We start from the raw sequence: 19,339 nt of genomic DNA on the forward strand, positions 1-19,339 counted from the left end.
TAGGAGGCCTGGTACACCAATTTCTGTATTCCTTTCTTTGAAAGGAATGTTATTAGAATTAACCATTAGGAAGTTGTTCTAGGTTGGATGGTAAGGAAATTGTACTACAAACTGTCGAATGTCCATGTCAGCTCTGGAACCAGAAGATACAAGTGTGATGGTTTCAATGTGTTTCCTGTTGTATAAAGAGCTGGAAGGCACTTCAGTATTTACTAAGTCCATCACTAAGACAACATCTGTCTAACTTTCTCATTTAAACCACAAACCATGGATTTTCCATAACTGATTTTCATTTATAATTTGGTGATGTTCTAGTCTTTCTCTGCAGTGTAATTTTCTAAACAATTACTCTCTATTGAGAGAGTATTACAGCACTATTGATATCAAATGGACTCACCAGCAAATGCTTTTTCTTTTTCTTTTTCTTTTTTTTTTTTTTTCCTGACTGTATCCCAATTGTTAAACATCTATTATTCATAAGTACTTATCATATTACTCAGGCGAAGAAATTATTTATTATTTGTGCCCATTTGGTATAGTTTTTGGTCCTTGAATGGATGACTGAAGTTTTTAAATGTTGGGTTTGACAACCACTATTGTTTGTACATGACAGCACAACCGATTGTGTTTAGGAAAAAGGAAGCAGTATAACTGGATCATTTAGATATTAAAGAGGCTTAAAAGACATTAGAAGAAATACATTAGTGTTGTTTACTCATTCATGACTAAGCCAGTCTTTTCCATATTAAGTATCTTTAATATTCTTCATACATATATCACTTTACACAATATACTGTGTGAGTTTTAATCCATTAAATGGTTCTGCAAAACTGACAAATTCAACAACTGGCTATTGCATAAAAATCAGAATACGATTAGTGATCACACCAAATGTAACTGGAAAGATAAACAAGTAGTAAAAAAGATGGAAAGTCTACTTTGTTGTTAATATTATTTCCTGTAAATACTGAAAGAGATTCTCTGCAGCTAGATGTTTAAACATGGTTTATAAAAAAATGGCAGTTACTTACAAATGAGCAAGCAAAGAGTAATGCATAACTATTACAGTCCCTAACTGACAAAATTTGGGGTGACCATTTTCCTAAGTTTAATGCCTTACAGCTGGTATTTTGCTGAGACAAAGAATGTTGAGATCTAGATTAGAATTGTATGTATTTCTAAATCATTACAAAGACACATGGTTAGATAAGAATTGTAAGGATGACAAAGAATGTAGGGCATTGATTAGGTTCATGTGAATAATACGAACTGAGAGTTGATATGAATATGAACCCTGTTATTTGCCCTGAAATACACTATCAGTTAATAACTAGCTTGTTATCATGGTGCAAAGGATATTTCTTTGCTTTCCTCTGGTCTTTGGAGTAGGGCACACAACCATCTGTTTTTAGCCTTAGTAAAAACATGATTCTTTTTCCTGAATGTTGATCTGAGCACTGGGTTAGTCAATGTACTGCCTTTTCCCTCCTCATTTCCCATCTCCTCTGCCAGATACTAGGGGAGAAACAGACATGCACCAGGAATCTGGGTAACCCTGACAAACTGGGAAATATTATTTTTGGTACATCTAATGATGAAATGGAGAAGACACTTAGCTCTTGCAGTTTGGAAAACAGACCCTCACAACTACTGTTAATTCTGCTTTAAGATGTGTAAATGGGAATGTGCAGACCCAAAAGGAGCAGATGTGCATTCTCTATCTCTGCATGAATGCTTTGAGGTGGCCCACATGCCTTCAATATTAAGCTGGGATTTTCTAAGGAACCAAAGGAAATCTCTGTAATCTGGAGCTAAATCTAAGACAGACAATGCAACAACTAACATTTACATTTCAAGCCAGGAGAGAAATCCAGAATCCCCACTGAATTATCCGAGTATCTCAGCCATGCTGAGAAAGAGTTGGATTCCTCAGAATGGGGTGAAAATGCAACATGTTGAAAAGGGAGTCACTTAGAGCTATGTACAGGGAACCACTGACTATAGAGATTGAACCCAAGCTCCTACTTCTTTTTGTCTGGGGAGGTGGCTTTCTTCTCCAAAACACTTGGTTACTAGAAAATTAACACACAAAAAATTAGACTTTGGTGTGAAGCCTCCCTTCTCTATTAAGAACTCAAATCCACTTCTGCTACCCAGAATAGTGCCATTCCTGAGGCTTGTGAATTATTCTGTGTAGCAGAAGGGCCTTAAAATAATTTATCCTATTGGAACTGAGCTCTTGTGCAGTAAACAACCCATCATTTATTAAGTCAGAAAGATAACGCATAGAAAAACACCTGTACCCTGCACATGCCCTCACATGCAAATGCACACACACACACAGAGTGAGATTTTGGGGGTCTCATTTTTGCATTAGTTACCTAAATTATGGCTAAATACTGTTCTGGGCTCCCCAGATCGTTATTGGTTCAGCTCCTGAGAGTGTAAGTCCCTCAGGCTTCTTTGAAAATTACAGCCTACCTTTTTTTCTAGTAGCATATGCCCCTGCTGGGCTATCTAGAGCTGTGCAGGTGAGCAGTGAGCATCTCCTTTGCTTTGATGAGTGCTGTTACAGCCGGTGTTTCCATGTGAGGAGGCACCCCTTTCCCTTCCCAAGAAGTGCTCTCTGCAGAGATGACTGATCTGGAGGTGGGGATGATGATGTAGAAGTTGGTATCATCTACTTGGTATGTCTGTGGGGAATGGGAGCCACCACTTGTCTGTTCCCCAATGATGAGAGCTCTGCCCAGCCTCTTCATTATGGATACAAACTCCTCAGCAGCTCCAGATGTCACAGCACTGGTGAGGATTATCAGACCTTTCTGAGACCCGTACCTCTCCCCTGCCGGAAAGGACAAAAAGCATCACAAAATGTGTCCATTTTCAGAGATTCGTTTGCATAACTGATCCAAGATACACTTCTTTCTCCTTACTTGCTATTAACAACCAAATAAATTTTAAAATACACTTTGCAACTATGTTGTTATTAGAGCATTTTTTTTTTTTTCTTCTCTGTAGCTCAGCGTAAAAAAGACTGTCACCCTATGCAGTACTCTTGAGCCATCAGTTTCTGGATATGAGTTCCAACTCCTGGAGCAGTAGGATAGGCAGGCGAGGACAGCAATGTTTTCCATTGCTCCAGCAGGGTTACTCAAAGCTCAGCCAGCAGCATCTTCATTTTCATTCTCATCCCTACTCTAGGAACATGGCTGTCATAGTGCTTGGCCTGCAGACTATGCAGGCGGCATATTATGAAATTATAATTATAGTGGTTTCCCACAGGCTTTTTTTAGTCTATAAATGGAAGATGTTGCATGGCCTTTGTCCCAAGCCCTTCAACAAATACCCTCATATTTTTGGGATGCCATCCAAGTTATCTCATTCTCTTACATAAACCAGCTCACAGGAGTAGGAATTTTCTTGCACCTTATTTTCAGTATATCTGAACACACTGGATACTTTTCGAGGGCTTAGTTCCCTTGAAAATGAAGCCAGTGTGTCATGACTGGGACCTGATAACTTGAAAGATACTCTAAACTGCTTTAAAAATGCCATTCTTTAAGTAAGTTGCAGTATGACATCTAATTCTCATACTAAATCATAAGAGAGGAATCAATAGCATGGTAATTAATTTTCACACCATCTTTGGTCTTCTCATTTCACTGTAGATGTAATATCCATTAGAAGACCCTTTTCACAGTAGATACATATAATACAGGACCAGATCCAACTCCTTTGAAGTTAATATGAGTCTGCCTGTTCTCTTTGATGGGAACTGGAATGTGTCCATAGTAATCATACTCCCTTAGCACAGCCCACCTCTAACTGCCTGAGAAAATAGATGGACCCTGCAGCCTGCCACTGAGTTTAACCATTTCAGCATGTTCCAAGCCAATAACTGCAGACACCATGGTGGCACCTCTTTCAGTAGCTTTAAAGGGGAGAAGAATTAAAACCATTGTTTAAGGCTGTTTAGTACTCCCTCTGCACTTTAAGAGCACCAAAGAGCTTTGTTTCTGCATATTGCAGCAACTCTTCAACTTCCACGGACAGCAGGGTGGGGAGCGACATACTGCCAAGTGCTCCAAACTCACTCAGATGTGCAGAATTTAGTGCTTCTCTTTGCTTTTGCATTCTCTGTACAAACTGGGCTACTGAGGGTGTTTTCGTTTATTGAAATAGCATCTGATGGATCGCACAGGTAGGAAGTGAAGTGCTACATGTAAACCTGTAAGTGAGCTTTGGAAGAGGTGTTACTAGAGTTTTAAGCAGCATGGGATTTATTTTTAATCTTAGCAACTTCTATAAGCAGTCACAATTGCTGTGTACTGTATTCAGCTAAACTTCTGGGAACCAGTTTAAAAACCTATGCGCCCCGTCTACCCCATTCCTAGGAGTTATTTATAAATGCCATTAAGGACAGAGCTGAGATGCACATTTTTGTTTTTACATTCTCTGCACAGCTTGAGCTAATTGTGGCAGGCTCTTTCACCAAATGAGTTATGGTGTCTAATGGTTCACTTTAAAATACACAAAGAGGAACCTCTGATATGAAAAACTATTCTCAAAAGAAATTGTCGTTTTACCTTTGAGCTGGGGCTGGGTCCATATTTCCTTTACTGAGTCACTGGGTCTGTTGTAAACTTTGTCCAGGAGAATTTGTTGTCCTTCATCAAAGAAGTATGAGCATAGGATTGGTATTGAAGTGGTGTAGCCTCCAATATTGTACCTTTTTGGAAATTTAAGATATTAATAAAACAAGCAAAAATTTCTGGCAGATGACAAATCTTCCTTCCAAATGTTTTTTCTTAACATCACCGCTGAAAGGGCTTAAAGCTACATTTTGATGCATTCATTCTCCCGTCAACATTGGCACATCTATCAGAGAAACAAAATCCCATCTAACAGGCTGGGACTGTTATTGCCCACAGTTGCCTACAAAAGCAAACATAAATCTGAATGGAATGTTTTTCTCTTGATTCAACCTGAAAAAAAAAAAAAATCAGAAAGTACACAAAGGCTTTTATTTGTAGAGAAACATCAGACTCTTTTTCTTCTTCTGATTTGAATATTGTTATATATGTGAATATTAGGGTTACATATGGACTCATACTTCTATGTCATTAGTGATATTTAAAGGTAGACCCCAGTTTAAGCAACATCCATCTGTAGAGCTGACATGGGTTCTTATTTCCTGCTGCACACAATAAGAACAACTATTATTTGGCACCTTATAAGAGCAGGCATTTGGTTTTGTGCCTAAAGACTTTTTTAGCTGCTTCATTTAGGGCCATCATGTTTGAAAACTTTGGTTGTAATTTCATTTCATATCCGTGTCTGAAGATTAAAGTCACAGAAGTGCCCCTGCTCTGTGTACACACAGTGGAGTACCAAATTATTTTTTGTCTGTCACTTCTCTCTGATAATAGAGCACATATGACACTGAAGTATTTGCACTTTGTTGACTATTGGGAGATAGCATGCAGTGATCTCCTGTGGTTGATGTTAGGAGTGCCTGGCACAGACATTCCAGCACTGACCTACTAGAAAAGGATGTTTTGTTCAGTCCAGTCCATAACTAAGTTCTTTTTATCTCCAGGAAAGGATTAGAGAACTCAGGAGATCTCTGTCCCAAACATTGAAGCTACCTCATTTTTCTGCAGCATTTGGGAGCTGTGTGCTAGACTCACACTGTGACTGCCCAGAGCTGCAATGAGCCTCTTTACTGTGTCCCGGACAGCGCTGTGGTGTCATGAGGTGCTGCTGCTGCATGGCCCAGGAGGCAGCTGGAGCCAGCAGAGCCCAGTTCCTGCAGCTGCCAGCCCTGCTGAAGAGAGTGGCAAGCAGCCAGCTAGATAGCTGGATGGCTGAGGACAAAGCAGCAGTCTCTGCACAAGGTTAAGAGGCAGTGATCTGCTGAGTTATTGCCAAAAAAGCCATCTCCTTCCACCTCTGTTGATGGCATTAGACAGGGCAATGTGGATGAGCACTGAAATTCGTTGTGTTCTTGCTGCAGTCACCCATCTCCAGGAGGATTTATTTGTCTGCTAGATGTAGCCTAGAACACAATATCTCCTCAGGCACTTGGAAGAAAGGAATGAGGTCTTTAAGGTACATTCCTGGGACCCCATCTAGCCTCAGTTATGTTGCAGTGCCAATCTCAGACAGCTGGCTGGGCAGCAGAGAGACAAAAGTATGCAGCAGGAGTGAAGCCAGGCAGCAAGATGGCAGAGCAGCTGCCTGCCCTACAAGTGCGTGTCTCACACAGACTTGAGCTGAAGATGTCAACAAGATTTTGAGGGAAAAGCAAATGTCAAATACGTCCCTCCTCTGTGAACATCAGTTTAAAGGCTTCTCTGATTGTCAAACTTCTTGTCAAGAGAAAGAGACAGGGTGGATGACAAAGACAAGAAGCATTTTGACAAGACAATAGAAAAAGAGCAATGCTGGAGAGCTCTTCCTGGGACTCTCTAGGGCAGGGAAACTGCAGAAACTTTATTCAGTAACAACAACGGAGCAATTGTTAGAATTTTAGCTTAACTCTTGGAAGCAAGTTCTTCATTCACTATAGACATCTTGTGTGATATTAGGGAAGCTGTTTAGTTTACCAATGTCTCTCTTCTCTAAGCTGTGATATTTAAAAATAAGAAGTTTGTGATTGGCCAGGGAAGGGAACTTGTAAGGTGAGAGACATTATGCATTATGGTTAGTCCATGCAAAATGGAAGTTATCAGCCTCCCCGTAAAATCATTGGATTGGTTTAGGTAGAATTTGAAAACATAAAATGCTTATGTTTCTTTTTACATGACTTCAGAGACTGAGTCTTTTAAGTACTCTCAACTCTGCTTTCTCAAAGGGCTATAAATAAGAAAAAGATTTTTTTTTAAAAAAAAAAAAAAAAAAAAAAAAAAAGAACCAAGGAAAGGACTATAACAACACTATTTGGTACCTAGGGGGGCATGATGTTACCTTTTCTGCTTTGTTACCCTGGCCCTGGTTTGAGTTCTGACTTGAAAGAAAACTGGGACAAGAAAGAGGAAAGTGCTGGTGCCATCTCAAGTCTATTGGAAGATGGCAGTGTTAAGAGCAGGCATACGGTGCTGTAGCTTGCTGCAGCAGGAGTGCCACAGTATCTTGAGGCAATAGTGTCTTTAAGCCACCTTCGTGCTCTGCACAAGGACCATTCTGTACAGGGCTGATTGCCCAGCATAATTTGGCACCGAGGATATGGCAAACTAGATGCTGTAAGACGGATTTATGCATGGTCTGGTTTTTGGACCATTCTATCACTTGACCACTGCCAGCAGTGAAGGATTTAATTAAAACAAACATATATAATTAATACAAGAATCATGCAGAGTCAGATTAGAAAGAAATCAGAAAAAGAAAACAGATGTGACGTCCAGGATTGCGTCCTGCAGCGTAAACCCTAAATTTGCTTATTTAGTTTTAAACATGTCAAGTGATGGTACAATTTCTCTTGAGATATATTTCCCGACTGTTATTGTTTTCCTTGGCTGTTTTCCTTTTCTCATTTAATCCCAGCAATGTTAGGCTGTAAACAGGATAGAAAGCCATGTAAAGATAAATCATTGTTACAAATAAAATGCTGTTTTGAAAGAGGTTTGGTTATTTGCCATTCAAAGGTTTACCTCATGTCTATGATTAATGCATCTGTATGAACAATTTTCTTCCAAACATGCTCTACCAGTAGGTCGGACACCTGGGTTAGAAGTTCGCAGTCTCCAAACATATCAAATCTCAGATAGCCGATGTTGTTTTCAAATACATTTGTGTGGAATGAAAATTTAATCAGATCTTCAAATACTTCTGGGGAAGGGATCTGAAAGAGTTTGGGAAAAATAGAACAAATCATTTGCTGGCACCGATAGCTTGGCACAAGTTTTAAAAGGAATTATGTGGGTCAAGTTTAGTTCAGGTAGGACATATGTGAGAAATATGACCAAGTCTGAAGTACAATAATGTAATGATATTAAGACTTCTGCATATTAAACCTAGGTTAGCACGGGCTGCCGACCAGTACTGTTTGCCCAGTATTGGATGCTTTAATAGCATGCTCAGAATCCAGATCAGGCCCCCAATTGTGAAGACTTAGTTTATTTTTCAAAAATACAAGGGAAATCCTTATTGCCAGAGAGACTGAGAAGGCTACAAGAACAAGCACCAACCTGTAGCACAAGTCATTATTCCAGATCTGCCACCCAAAACTGCTTGCTTCCTTTCTAAAGAAGGCACTTGTGGGTTTTATAGTCTCATTGATTGGGCTCAGCTGACAAACAGCTGCTGGCTAGAAGGTGAGGCTGGTCCCAGCCCCTGTTAATGAGCCAGTCCCTGCGACAAGGAGGAATCTCCTGTGCTGGGTATGTGCTGGGATACTCATGAAGTAGATGTGTTAAATCTCTTATATGGTGGCCTTTGTGCCTGGAATTTCATGTGTTAAGCTGTGATTAATTTCATTTTGTTTATCTGGATGTTAGCAGACATTTTTTTCATAGCAATGTGTAGCCAAATAATAAAGTTGTCCTGATAATCCCTATATGCTTTGGAGACAGAATCTGCTCTCTTTGCCAAACTTATGTTTTGCATGCATATGTCTGAAAATGGAAGACCTTCCAGCTTAAGGAGATAAGACTTTCAGATATAAGGGTGACCTAGAAGGGTGACCTGCAACGTGGGCTTTTCTCCTCAGGGTTGCTGTGAAACTGATTTTATACTTGCTTTTTAATTAATTCCCCTCTGCCATATCTCAGCCCCAGATAATCCATGGTTTAATAGTGAAAAGAACAAAGAATCAGCAGTGTCATGTGCTAAAAGGTGCTCTCCCAATCCACAGTATGACCCAGAACTTGGGAGACATCTGTGTCTTCTGCAACTGAAGGAGGTCAGGCAACCTCCTGCCCTTCACGCAGTGCCCTGGCCTGGGGTCTGTGCTCCTGCCAACAGCACCTCTGCCACTGCAGGCAGAGGGCTTCCAAGCTGTGTGAATGCAACTGTACTTGACATAGCTCAAGCACATTCCCTTTACCTGAGGGAATGTTAGCTACCCTATCACACTTCTGGCTGCCTTGGGCTTCATCATTCTGTGCCTTCTGTATGCCAAAATTTCAAGAATTAATTCAAAAGTTCTGTTGGCCAGTAGATGTTGATCTAGCGGTGAGAGTAAACTTGACCGAGCCCTTTCCTGTACTTTCTTTCTCACTGTACCTTGTGAAAATAACCAGTGTATCTGGACTGTAAACATATCAGTCCAAGCTGCTGAGTTTGTCGTTTCCAATCCGCTTCCCAGTGACAGCAATGCTACTTGATCTGCCCACTGTACTTTGAGTAACAAATCGCAGTTTTGAAGAATACATTCAGCGTGCATTGCGTTGTTCTGACAGAACTTATTTCTAGTTCAGAAGTACTGGTCCCCCCAGGAGAAAAACTCATCATTCATTGGTAACATACAAATAAAACTGATGTGGTACTTTCAGCCACTTAACAATGATATTTTAATTAAACACGCACATTTCTTTCCTCTTTCTCGTACAGTAATTGCTAGATGCACACGCAGAAGCATGTTGATTAGGAATAACCTCTAGGTCTATGCCTGGTAATATATATATATATATATTTACTGTGCTGTATCACATCTTGCGTTGCTAACTCTCACAAATTCATTACAGATTTCAGTTGAGTAGGTTTCCCTTAGAGCTTCACACCTCTTCGTCTAAAATGAGTATGCAATGATCTCAATAAATAAATAAATAAATAAAAATAAAAGGAAAAAGTATAAAAATACATCTATACCAAAGGCTCTGACTGAAAATCAGACAAGAAGCACTCAGAAAGCATTTTCCTTAAAAAATAAAAAACACAAAACAACAAAAACAACCACCACCACCACAACAACAAAAACCATTTTAAGTAAAAGAGGGGAGGAGGCTGGGACTGACAGTAGGGAGTAACGGTCCTGGAAAAACCCAGGTTCATGACACTGGCTGATGGGCCACGTGCTGTTGGTACTTACAGAGGTGAGTCTAGCTTCAGAGACCAACCGCGTACTCCCCTTTGGAAGGCAAGGCTCTGCTTGCAGGTCAAGAACAAGCTGGGACAGGATGCAGCTGAGACTAAGATCCTGCTAGGCAGTTAGGCAGTGTTTACATACAAATGACTTGATGGTTAAATATAAACCCTCAGGTGCCTTAGTAAGAACACTATAAGCAATGTGGCTAGACTAAAGGACCTCCAAGCTAACACCACTTAAGCCAAGAAGAATTTCTTTTGGTTAACTATATAGAGTCTCCAGCTCTGTTCTGCAATTGCCTCCCACATGTGTGTGGCCTATCTGGAACATATAGTGTGACACAGAAAAGGACTTAGATTGCTGCCCTGCGACTCGTGCATGGAGTTTTATTACTGACTCTGCTACGGACACATACCCCAGCCACGGGCAAACTACTTTTCCAGCAGAACCTCTCTTCCCTCTTTTCTCCCCTTTCACCTCTCCCCTAAACTGTTTCGTTTATTTTGATGGAAACTGTATTTTCATAGCTAATTATATACTGACCACTGTAGTGTAACTCTTCTCTGTTAAGGTTGCTGGTGCTGTCAGCCTCCGGGTTAAAATACCATCAGCCAACACACCTGGGCCATTGCAAATCCAGAGGCTGGTTTAAGAACCATGAGATTTGGGGAAGCAGGGGGGTGTTGCTCCTTTCTTTCTCAGAATAGCAGTGGGTATCCTTGTTTGCCCCCAGAGAACCATCCATTTTAGTAGGTTCCCTAGCAAAAGGACTGAGCAGGACCAGCAATATTCCTGACAGCTGCTTCTCAGTTGCTCTTAAAAACAACCAGTGGTTGAGATTACATGTTCTTCTCCAGGCAATCCAGTCTAGCACGTCACTAGCCTCACTATTATAAAGATGTTCCTAACATCTTGTGTAAACAGTCTAAGTTTGCTACTTTCTACAGTTTAAGTGCATTACTTCTTGGCCTATTCAACAAGGGCAAGGAAACAGATTATTCTCTTCATACTTGAAACAGCCTCTTATGTATCTGAAGACTGTTTTCATATATCCCCTCAGTTTTCTTTTCTCCTGAATAAACAACTCAAATCCTTTAAGCCTTTTCAAGATAACTCTTACTCAACTCTTCTCTTTATTCCTTTTCCTTACTCAACTCTTCTCTTTATTCCTTTTCCTCTTCCCTGGGCTCTCTCCACTGGAGCCACAGCTTTCCAAAAAAGTATTGCCCAAGAATGGGCACAGTGTGCTCCAGCTGAGGCTTCTTTAGAGCTGAATGTAGCAGAAGACTTCACACATTTCACTGATTATATTCCTGCTTGTCCAACCCATTTTAATGATGATTATTTTTTACTGCGACAACTTGACTCTGTGAACTTGTATTCACATTATGAACTCTGAAGGACTTGTACATTTGTACAGGACTCCTCCTAAACAAGCCATTTTCCTCCCAGAGTTGTTCAGTCGATTATTCCCACTCTAGAATCTGTGCGAGAACCTTGCTTGTGCTCTTACTTAACCTCATCCTGCTTTTCACAGACAATTTATCCAGTTTTTCCAGAACAGTAGCTTTGAATCCTTATTCTGTCCTCTGTTGCACCCGGACAGCCAGGATGGAGAGGTTACCATAAGCAAAAGCTGAAATGCTCTGGGAAGGATTAAATGAGGTTATTTAAGGCTCTCCGTCCACACTGAGGAGCGCAGGGCAGAGGGGGAAGCTCCTACAGCAGATGGCGCTGCACAGCGATGTGTCAGCCTGCTCGGACAACACACGGCTCCTACCACTCGCATTGCAAGTCAGTGAGCAAGAGTTTAAAGCGTTGTTTTCTTGCCTGGAATAACCTGGAAGATTACATTGGAAAACATGATTCATGGATAAGTTTTGATTTTCATCTAAAGCGCATTGAAAATCCATGAAACTAATGGGCAAATCTACCGTAACACTGATGGCAATGGCAAAAAAATGAGCACAAACAGGTCTCTTTGGTGGGATTATTGTAACTGCAAATGTAGCTGTATTGAGCTTCTTTATCAGGGTCAAAAAATGAAAGGTGCTAGAAAAAGAGCAAAAGGGATTAACAAAATGCCATTTTCTTCTCTGCACCAAATATAAGAGGCAAGCAAAAGGTGAAATGTCAAGGAGAGTTAAACAGGAGGCTTTTTTTTTTTTTTTTTTTTTTCCTTTGGCTTATATAAGCTTCTTTAGTTCCACTGACTTTACCGTGGTTATGTTATAAATCAGTATCAGAAAGGGCCACAACATTTTTTTCTACCTGTTAGTGACAGACGTAGCAATTTGTTTACCTATCTTGACACTCTGAGGCTGAGTATTTTGTTTTACTTGTTAATGGAGGCATATAAGCAAGCATACTCATTTCTGGGGGAATGTGTGTAACTATTACCTCCATCAGCAAAGCAGAATCTCTGCTGTAGGTGTTATTTATCCATGAAAAGTGATTCTTCAAATGAAGGAACAGCTTCTCCTTATAAAAGATTCCTTTTTATCTTTTACTAGGGATGTACAGTGCAGTGGGGAGACTTTCTTCATCAGTTTCATCTGCATGTCTAAAACATTAGCACAGAAATTCCTCTAGGTGTGAAGACTACATTAAAAAGATTTGGGCATTGTCAAGGGGCTGCAAGAGTCACTCAGAGAGGAGCTTGTCACTTGAAGCTGACGTAACACATTTGCCAAAATCAGGCAGCAATTCCTCTACAGGTAACCTACAATACTCAGATATTCATGAGTACATGGAAAGGAAGGTGTGATAGGAGAGAGGCAAACAGAGGAATAAGAAGCGAGGATTACAGAAGTGTTAATCACCGTGTTTACAGAATTCTGCCTTACAAGCAAAAGGCTATTTTCTGTTTCACAAACAGTATATGCAACATTTGCCTCTGGGAAGTCTGACTTTGGAAAGGCATTTATGCAGCAGAGTGCTCCGGCTAGCATTGACCTTGCTGCTGTCACAGAGGAGACATATTCACTACCCAGTATTATGCTTCAGCAGCTATTCTACCATAGCAGATGCAAAGGTCTATGTGCATTTCACTTGTCTGTCTACTATGCCCCATCCCATCCCTCCTGCAGTTATTCATCTTCACTTTCATTTAATTGTGTTGGATCTGCTTCACTGTCAAGGTCACTATCTTGAAAATCCAACTGTCAAGGGAAAGGTTGGTTTGGAAGGTTGGCAGCACAAGAGAAAAATACCTATTAGATTGTTAAAGCATAAAGGATAGTACAGATTAAATAGCCACAGTGTCCTGTTTGAGACTGTCAAAAAAAATAAAAATAAAAATAAAAAAATGAGGAAATGAAGGTATTTTAGCTGCCTAAAGCTCTGGAACAGGTGAATTTTCTTCTATCACAGGGAAAAATATATATGTTAAGTCTTAGTTCACTCAGTCTTCTGCCTTAAAATATTTTAACACCACTTTCTTGTCTCTCTCCCTCCCAGTTTTCTCAAGCACTGTGAAGGAATGCATACCTCCTTGGTAGCTATTGTAGTTCTATAAGAGACCCATGCTTTTCCTCTGCTGTTTATATATTATTCCTCCTTAAAGAGTTCTTAGTTTTGTCCTAATTTTCATCCACACTGCTGTGATTTCTTTCTGGTGGATGTATATCATGACCTTCTCTAATCATTTTTCTTGACAAAGAGTTGAGATAAACAGTGGCATTAATTAGCATAATGACATTTGCTCATTAGATCATTAGCTCTATCAGGATCAGAATTTCATACCGTGTAAAAAATAAGATTTTTGTCCTGTACATCTTGTTTTCAAATTTCAGGGTCTGAATAAAGTAAGTAAGGTCTGAATAAGTACAAATACCCAGCAATATCCATTAACAGCCTTTCAGCAAATATGGTGACTAAGTTGCAGGATAAGTCTACTTTGCAGGATGGAGAGAAATTCATATCTATCAGTGCTAATATGCTGATAAATAATTTAATAGGAGGGGGAGAGCAATGGAAGTTTAAAAAGAAAAAAGAAAAAAAAAAAACTTTAATTATACTTATTTATTTATTTATGCTTAGAGGCACAAATGGAGCCAGCATCTCTTGGCTATCAAACTTGAATTGAAAAAATGTCCTCCCCTGGAAATACTTAGATTTTGTCCTTGACATTAGTGTTGAAGATAATACCACAAAGGTCATGCCCACCTTAATTCATGCATGCCAAAGACTTCAGAGGGTGGAAGCCCGCAAATTTCCTCCCCCAGGAAACATTTAATAGTTACCTGACACTTGGTATACTCTGGTTCATTGCAAAGGCAAATGCATTCTCTTCAAAAAGTAATTTTATGAGTCCCTTGGGAAAAGTTTCTGATAGCCACGCTGGAGCAGTAGCCAGAAAGGAGCTAACTCCATCCAAGAAAGGGATCAGGTTATCCTAACCCTCCTTTTAATTTGAATGTGGAATTTTAACAAGTGCTCCTGGGAGCTCCCTCCAGCACAACAATGAACAAGAAAGATTGCCAAGACAGACCAATGTATAAATAGCCAGGCTCAGAACAAAGCGCAGACTGTTATGCAAACCATGCAGCAAAGGCAAAAGTAGATTATTAAAAATCAATTTCTCCCTGGGGCCACCTAACTTCCACCCAGATACTTCTTCCAAAGTATTTCTAGGTCACTGGGAAACTGTCTGATGTTGAGCATGAGATACAATCAGAACAACTTTCCACTGTCACTACAAAAGGAGTCGCTTGTTGTTGTAGTGTAATAGAATTAGAAATCAGGTATGGCAATCTTATATATAAAAATCAATTGCAAGGTATGGGGCTGTATATTTTGCATGTCTATGCATTTACTCTGGACTGACCACATTTTTCTCAGATTACAAACTCAGTTTGTAACCAGTGGGTTTCTGCATTAATTTATTACAGCTTGAAAAGCTGTAGTACTCTTCTATGATCACAGAGATGAGATATTTTCACTGTAATAGGGAAGCCCTACATCAGCATCTTTTCTTGTGGTAGATGGCCACTGAAAGAGATCCACAGCCTGAAGGCTTTTGTCCCCAGAAAGTATGCATCCAGAACTACCATCTACTAACACAAGCTACTACCCTGGCTTGCATTAGTATCTGAGAGAATTCAGTCTCCAAAACCTACTCAGACACAGGCTTCTTTAATGGATACAGGTAAATCCTGGTGGGTTGATGACATGCGCTAAAAACAAGGTAAGATGTCTGACTCAGTGCTTCCATTCTAACTGGCATCAGTATAGCTGGCTACAGGAGAACTGTACCTGTTTTGGCATGATTCCTGGGATGCTGTCCTTGGCATGTTCAGGGATGTAGAGTATTTTGAGGTGCTCATCATCAGAAAGAGCTTGCAAGTTAGTAGTCACCTTCCTGGCCAGTTCCTCTTCTGAATTAATCCTTTTGTTATTTCCTTTGTTGATATTATTTGTGAGATTGGATGCTATAACTGTCCCAATGTCCACAAAGGCATAATTATCTGCCACAAGCTTACCTACAGTTTGCAGTATCTGTGGCACCTGGGCACGCAGGTTGGCAATGTGCTGGGCTACAGCCATGGCTTCACTGGCTTGGATGGTGATGTGTGGCTCCACTCCAGACACACTCCACACTTTGCCAGTGACTGGGCTGAGCACCACTTGGCTGGGGATGGAGGCATACAGGGAGCTATTGCCAACACGATAAATGCCCACTGAGAGGGAACCACCTACTGTGGGCTCACCAATAACTGTGGCCCGGTGTAGATCCTTCATAGAGCGAGTGAAGGCTTCAGCTGCCGAGCCACTCATATGGCTTGTTAGGATGTAGACGTCTTTTAGGGAGCCGTATCTCTTGCCAGTGACCTGAGGGAGAGTCCATACCTCAGTGCTGCGGGAAGTACTACGATCGAAGACAGTGTAGAGGTGTTGCCGAGGCTCAGGCTCAAAGAAGTAGGAACAAAGTATTGGGACAGCAGTGGAGTAGCCACCTGTGTTGTACCTCATGTCAATAATCATGGCATCTGTGTCAACCAGCTTGTTCCATACCATCTGCACCAGCTGAGGCCCAATGGCCTTCACTGTTTCTGCCTCAGCCATCATATCAAAGCGAAGGTATCCCAGGTTGCCTGGCAGCACCTCAATTTTGAAGAGCGCCTCAATGATATAGCTGAGCTCCTCAGGGCTGGGAATCATGTTGGGAAGCTGTTCTTCTGGTGTTGGTTCCACATTGCTGTGGAAAACATGAAGCCGATGGTCCCCTGAGGCCTCCTGCAAGTCACTGGTAAGCTGGGAAGCCAGCGTCTCAAAGTCTACAGCTGATCGATAAACTCCTTGGGCCCATTTGGTGCTGAGCATGGCACTGGCCTTCCCAGCCACTTCTGGGATGGCATAGTGAGCTTCTAGGAGTTGCCCAGTACTTTCCAAAAGCAGGCCCATGATCCTGTGAAAAGCTAGCACCTCCTCAGCCTTCTCCAGTGCGTCCTCAGCCAACACTATGGCATCAGGCACAACTCCTCCGCCCATCCAGCTTTCTCCATGGTTGTCAATGAAGGTGATAACTGGTACTGTGATAGTTAGGCCACGGGTTATTCCCTGCTCAGGCTGCAGCAGAGGGAAGGTAGAGGTGTGTGAGAGGCTGCCTGCTGTGATCTCCCCAATCAGTGTGGCGCGGCCCAGGGACTGCATGAGGTAAGCAAACTCCTCAGCAGCGGTGGCAGTGTGGTGGCTGGTGAGCAGGTAGATGCCACGCTGAGCTCCGTAGGGCTGGGCCAGCAGTTCTGCCTGGCTGTTGTGCTCCTGTGTGTGGTTAGTGCGCCTGTCATAGGTTGTGAAGAGATGGACAGGGCCTACAGCAGGGTCTTGGAAATAGGAGAGTAGCAGAGGCACAGCAGAGGAGGAGGGGCCTCCAGGGTTGTAGCGTAGGTCCATGATCAGGTTTTCTGTGTTTTGGAGGGGTTCCCACACTTTTTTTACAATGTAAGGTCCGAGCTTAGCAAGCACAGAGGCATCAGCAAACTCATCGAAGCGCATGTAGCCCACATTGCCTGGCAACACTGACACCTTGAAGACGGTATCCACCAAGGCATGCAGCAGTTGCTCATTGTCAGGCAAGTTGGCTGCCACTGCAATTGGCATCTCAGCAGGGGGGGCAGCAGCTTCACCTGGCATCATGACTCGGACCAACAGGCGAGGGTCCTCGGATAAGGTCTGCATCTCAGTGTTGAGCTTGGTGGCCAGGTCCTCCGCTGACTGCACAGAAGAGAAGTCAGAAGTGGTGAGGTGCTGCAGCAGCACTGGCACCCGCTCCACTAAGCTGTAATAGTCTTTTAATATGTCTATGAGGCGGGTTAGGGTGCCAGGCACTGCTCTGCGCACTGCCAGGATGTCCAAGGATTTCTGCAAGGCTTGTTCTGCCTCAGTAGCCACACACGGCATCACCCCATTAACCTCCCAGCTCTGCCCACCCCCACTCAAGGGGCTCACAGACCGTGACACAGGAACCATTAGATAAAAATTAGAGAGGCCAATACGCAGCTTTTGGATGTCCAGTGAGCCCCCAGCTGTCTTCTCCCCGACAGTGATAGCTCTGTTCATGTGCTTGAGGATGTAAGCCACATCTTCAGCCACTCCCGTGGTGTGGCGGCTGATCAAAACAATGACATCCTTTTCTTTGCTGTACCTCTCTCCCAACACTTTCGGCAATGTCCATATCTCTGTGGTGGTGTTGGAGGGCCGATTGTATACGGTCTCAACATGCAGCATCTTGTCTGCTTCATGCAAGTATGAGATGATGAAGGGAAGTCCAGAGATCTGTCCTCCAGTGCTGTGACGAAGATCTATCACCAGGGCAGATGTATTTATCAGCATCTTCCACACCTTGTCCACCAGAAAAGCTCCGACTTTCTGCACAACGTCCTGTCCTATGATATAATCAATCCTCAGGTAGCCAACATTGCCCTCCAACTTGTCATACACAATCACATGCTCAATAAGACTCAGGAGTTGTTCACGAGTGGGGGAAGCCTCAGATTCTTTTTTGGGAGCTGCATGTGGTGATGGCTCATAGGAAATCACCAGTCTTGGGTCATTCAGAGCACCTTGCACTCCAGCTGTCAAGACGCTGGCCAGCAGTTTTGGATCTGAGATGTCCAGGATCTCCCCACTCTTGATGGCTTGTTCAATGGCTTCTTGCATTCCCACTAGGTTTTCAGGATAGCAGTAGTTATCCAGTAGGACTTTAGCCATGTCCAGCACTAGACTTGGCTGAAGAATTTCCTCAGCAGATATGCTGCACATAATCAGAGAATAAAACAGGAAAAAATGTGTCCCGAACATTTTGTATTTGTATGGAATAAAAAACAAATTGTATTTAGGAAAGAAGTCAGAAGCTCTTATCTGTCCGGATGAGCATAGCTCTCTGCTGACCCTCTGTGAATCACACTGAAATCCCTGTGTTGAATCCAGGTGCAGTGAACAGATAAAAATCTTTTATCTGCATTAATCCTTTAATCTCATTAAAACGGAGTGCATCATCCAAAGTGCACCAATAGATGAAGTTCAGCTTCTTGCTACTTTACAGACCTCTTATGAAACAGCAACAAACTTCAGTCATCAAGGAACATTTTTCTGGCAGTTAATTGTTTTCAAAATATAATGCATTGCCTGTTATAAACTGGACCTGGCTTATCCTGACAGTGGATTGCTTAAATCCAAAACTTTGATTTTAACCACAATTAGAATAGCAGTCATCCAGTCTTTTAGCATTATTTATGAAAAGCTTATACCAGAAGATTTTTCAGTGACTTAGTTGTATCAATATTTAATATTTTTTCAAAAGTTGTTGACAATACATTGTCTTTGGTGTTTTCCAGTCTGTGCTGCAAAGGACTGTTTTTTCATTCTCACTAAAGACTCCAAACAAGGAACTCCAGACATTTGGAACAGCTCATAAAATCCAAGGTAATGACAGCCTGTTAATTTCTGTGCTGAGAATTGCCAGCATTTTAAACAGGACTTTGAAATACATTTGCTTCAACATAATGCAGCTAAATGTGAGGTGACTTTAATCTTCATAATTTGCACTCAATTAGGATTTACTTGTAATACCATTGAGTAACATATGGTCATGTCTGATGACAGCTCCCAGCCAATGGACTTTAGGCTCAACATACTAAAATAGAACGTGGGGGGTTGTTTTCTTCTGCTCACAATGTATTTGAGACCCTATTGTACTAAGAGTTTGAAAGAGGATCAGAATATGCGGGATGCAGCTGCAGGCTGTACCCATGTGAATTGTCAACACTCTGAGCTCCAGTATGACATGCCAAAGGCATACAAGAACAG

General features: G+C 41.7%; 1 protein-coding gene across 1 annotated transcript; it reads right to left on the reverse strand.

Annotated features, from left to right (window-relative positions):
• Positions 1-2,513: 2,513 nt before the first annotated feature.
• On the reverse strand, positions 2,514-18,316 carry RBP3 (retinol binding protein 3; the record flags this gene model as incomplete). Its single annotated transcript, XM_035330246.1, has 4 exons — positions 2,514-2,842; positions 4,587-4,729; positions 7,653-7,843; positions 15,284-18,316. Coding segments are annotated over 4 exons (3,696 nt in total), but the record flags the coding sequence as incomplete, so codon positions are not given.
• Positions 18,317-19,339: the final 1,023 nt, after the last annotated feature.

Source organism: Oxyura jamaicensis, chromosome 6 (genome assembly GCF_011077185.1).
Source record: "Oxyura jamaicensis isolate SHBP4307 breed ruddy duck chromosome 6, BPBGC_Ojam_1.0, whole genome shotgun sequence".
Lineage (NCBI taxonomy): Eukaryota > Metazoa > Chordata > Aves > Anseriformes > Anatidae > Oxyura > Oxyura jamaicensis.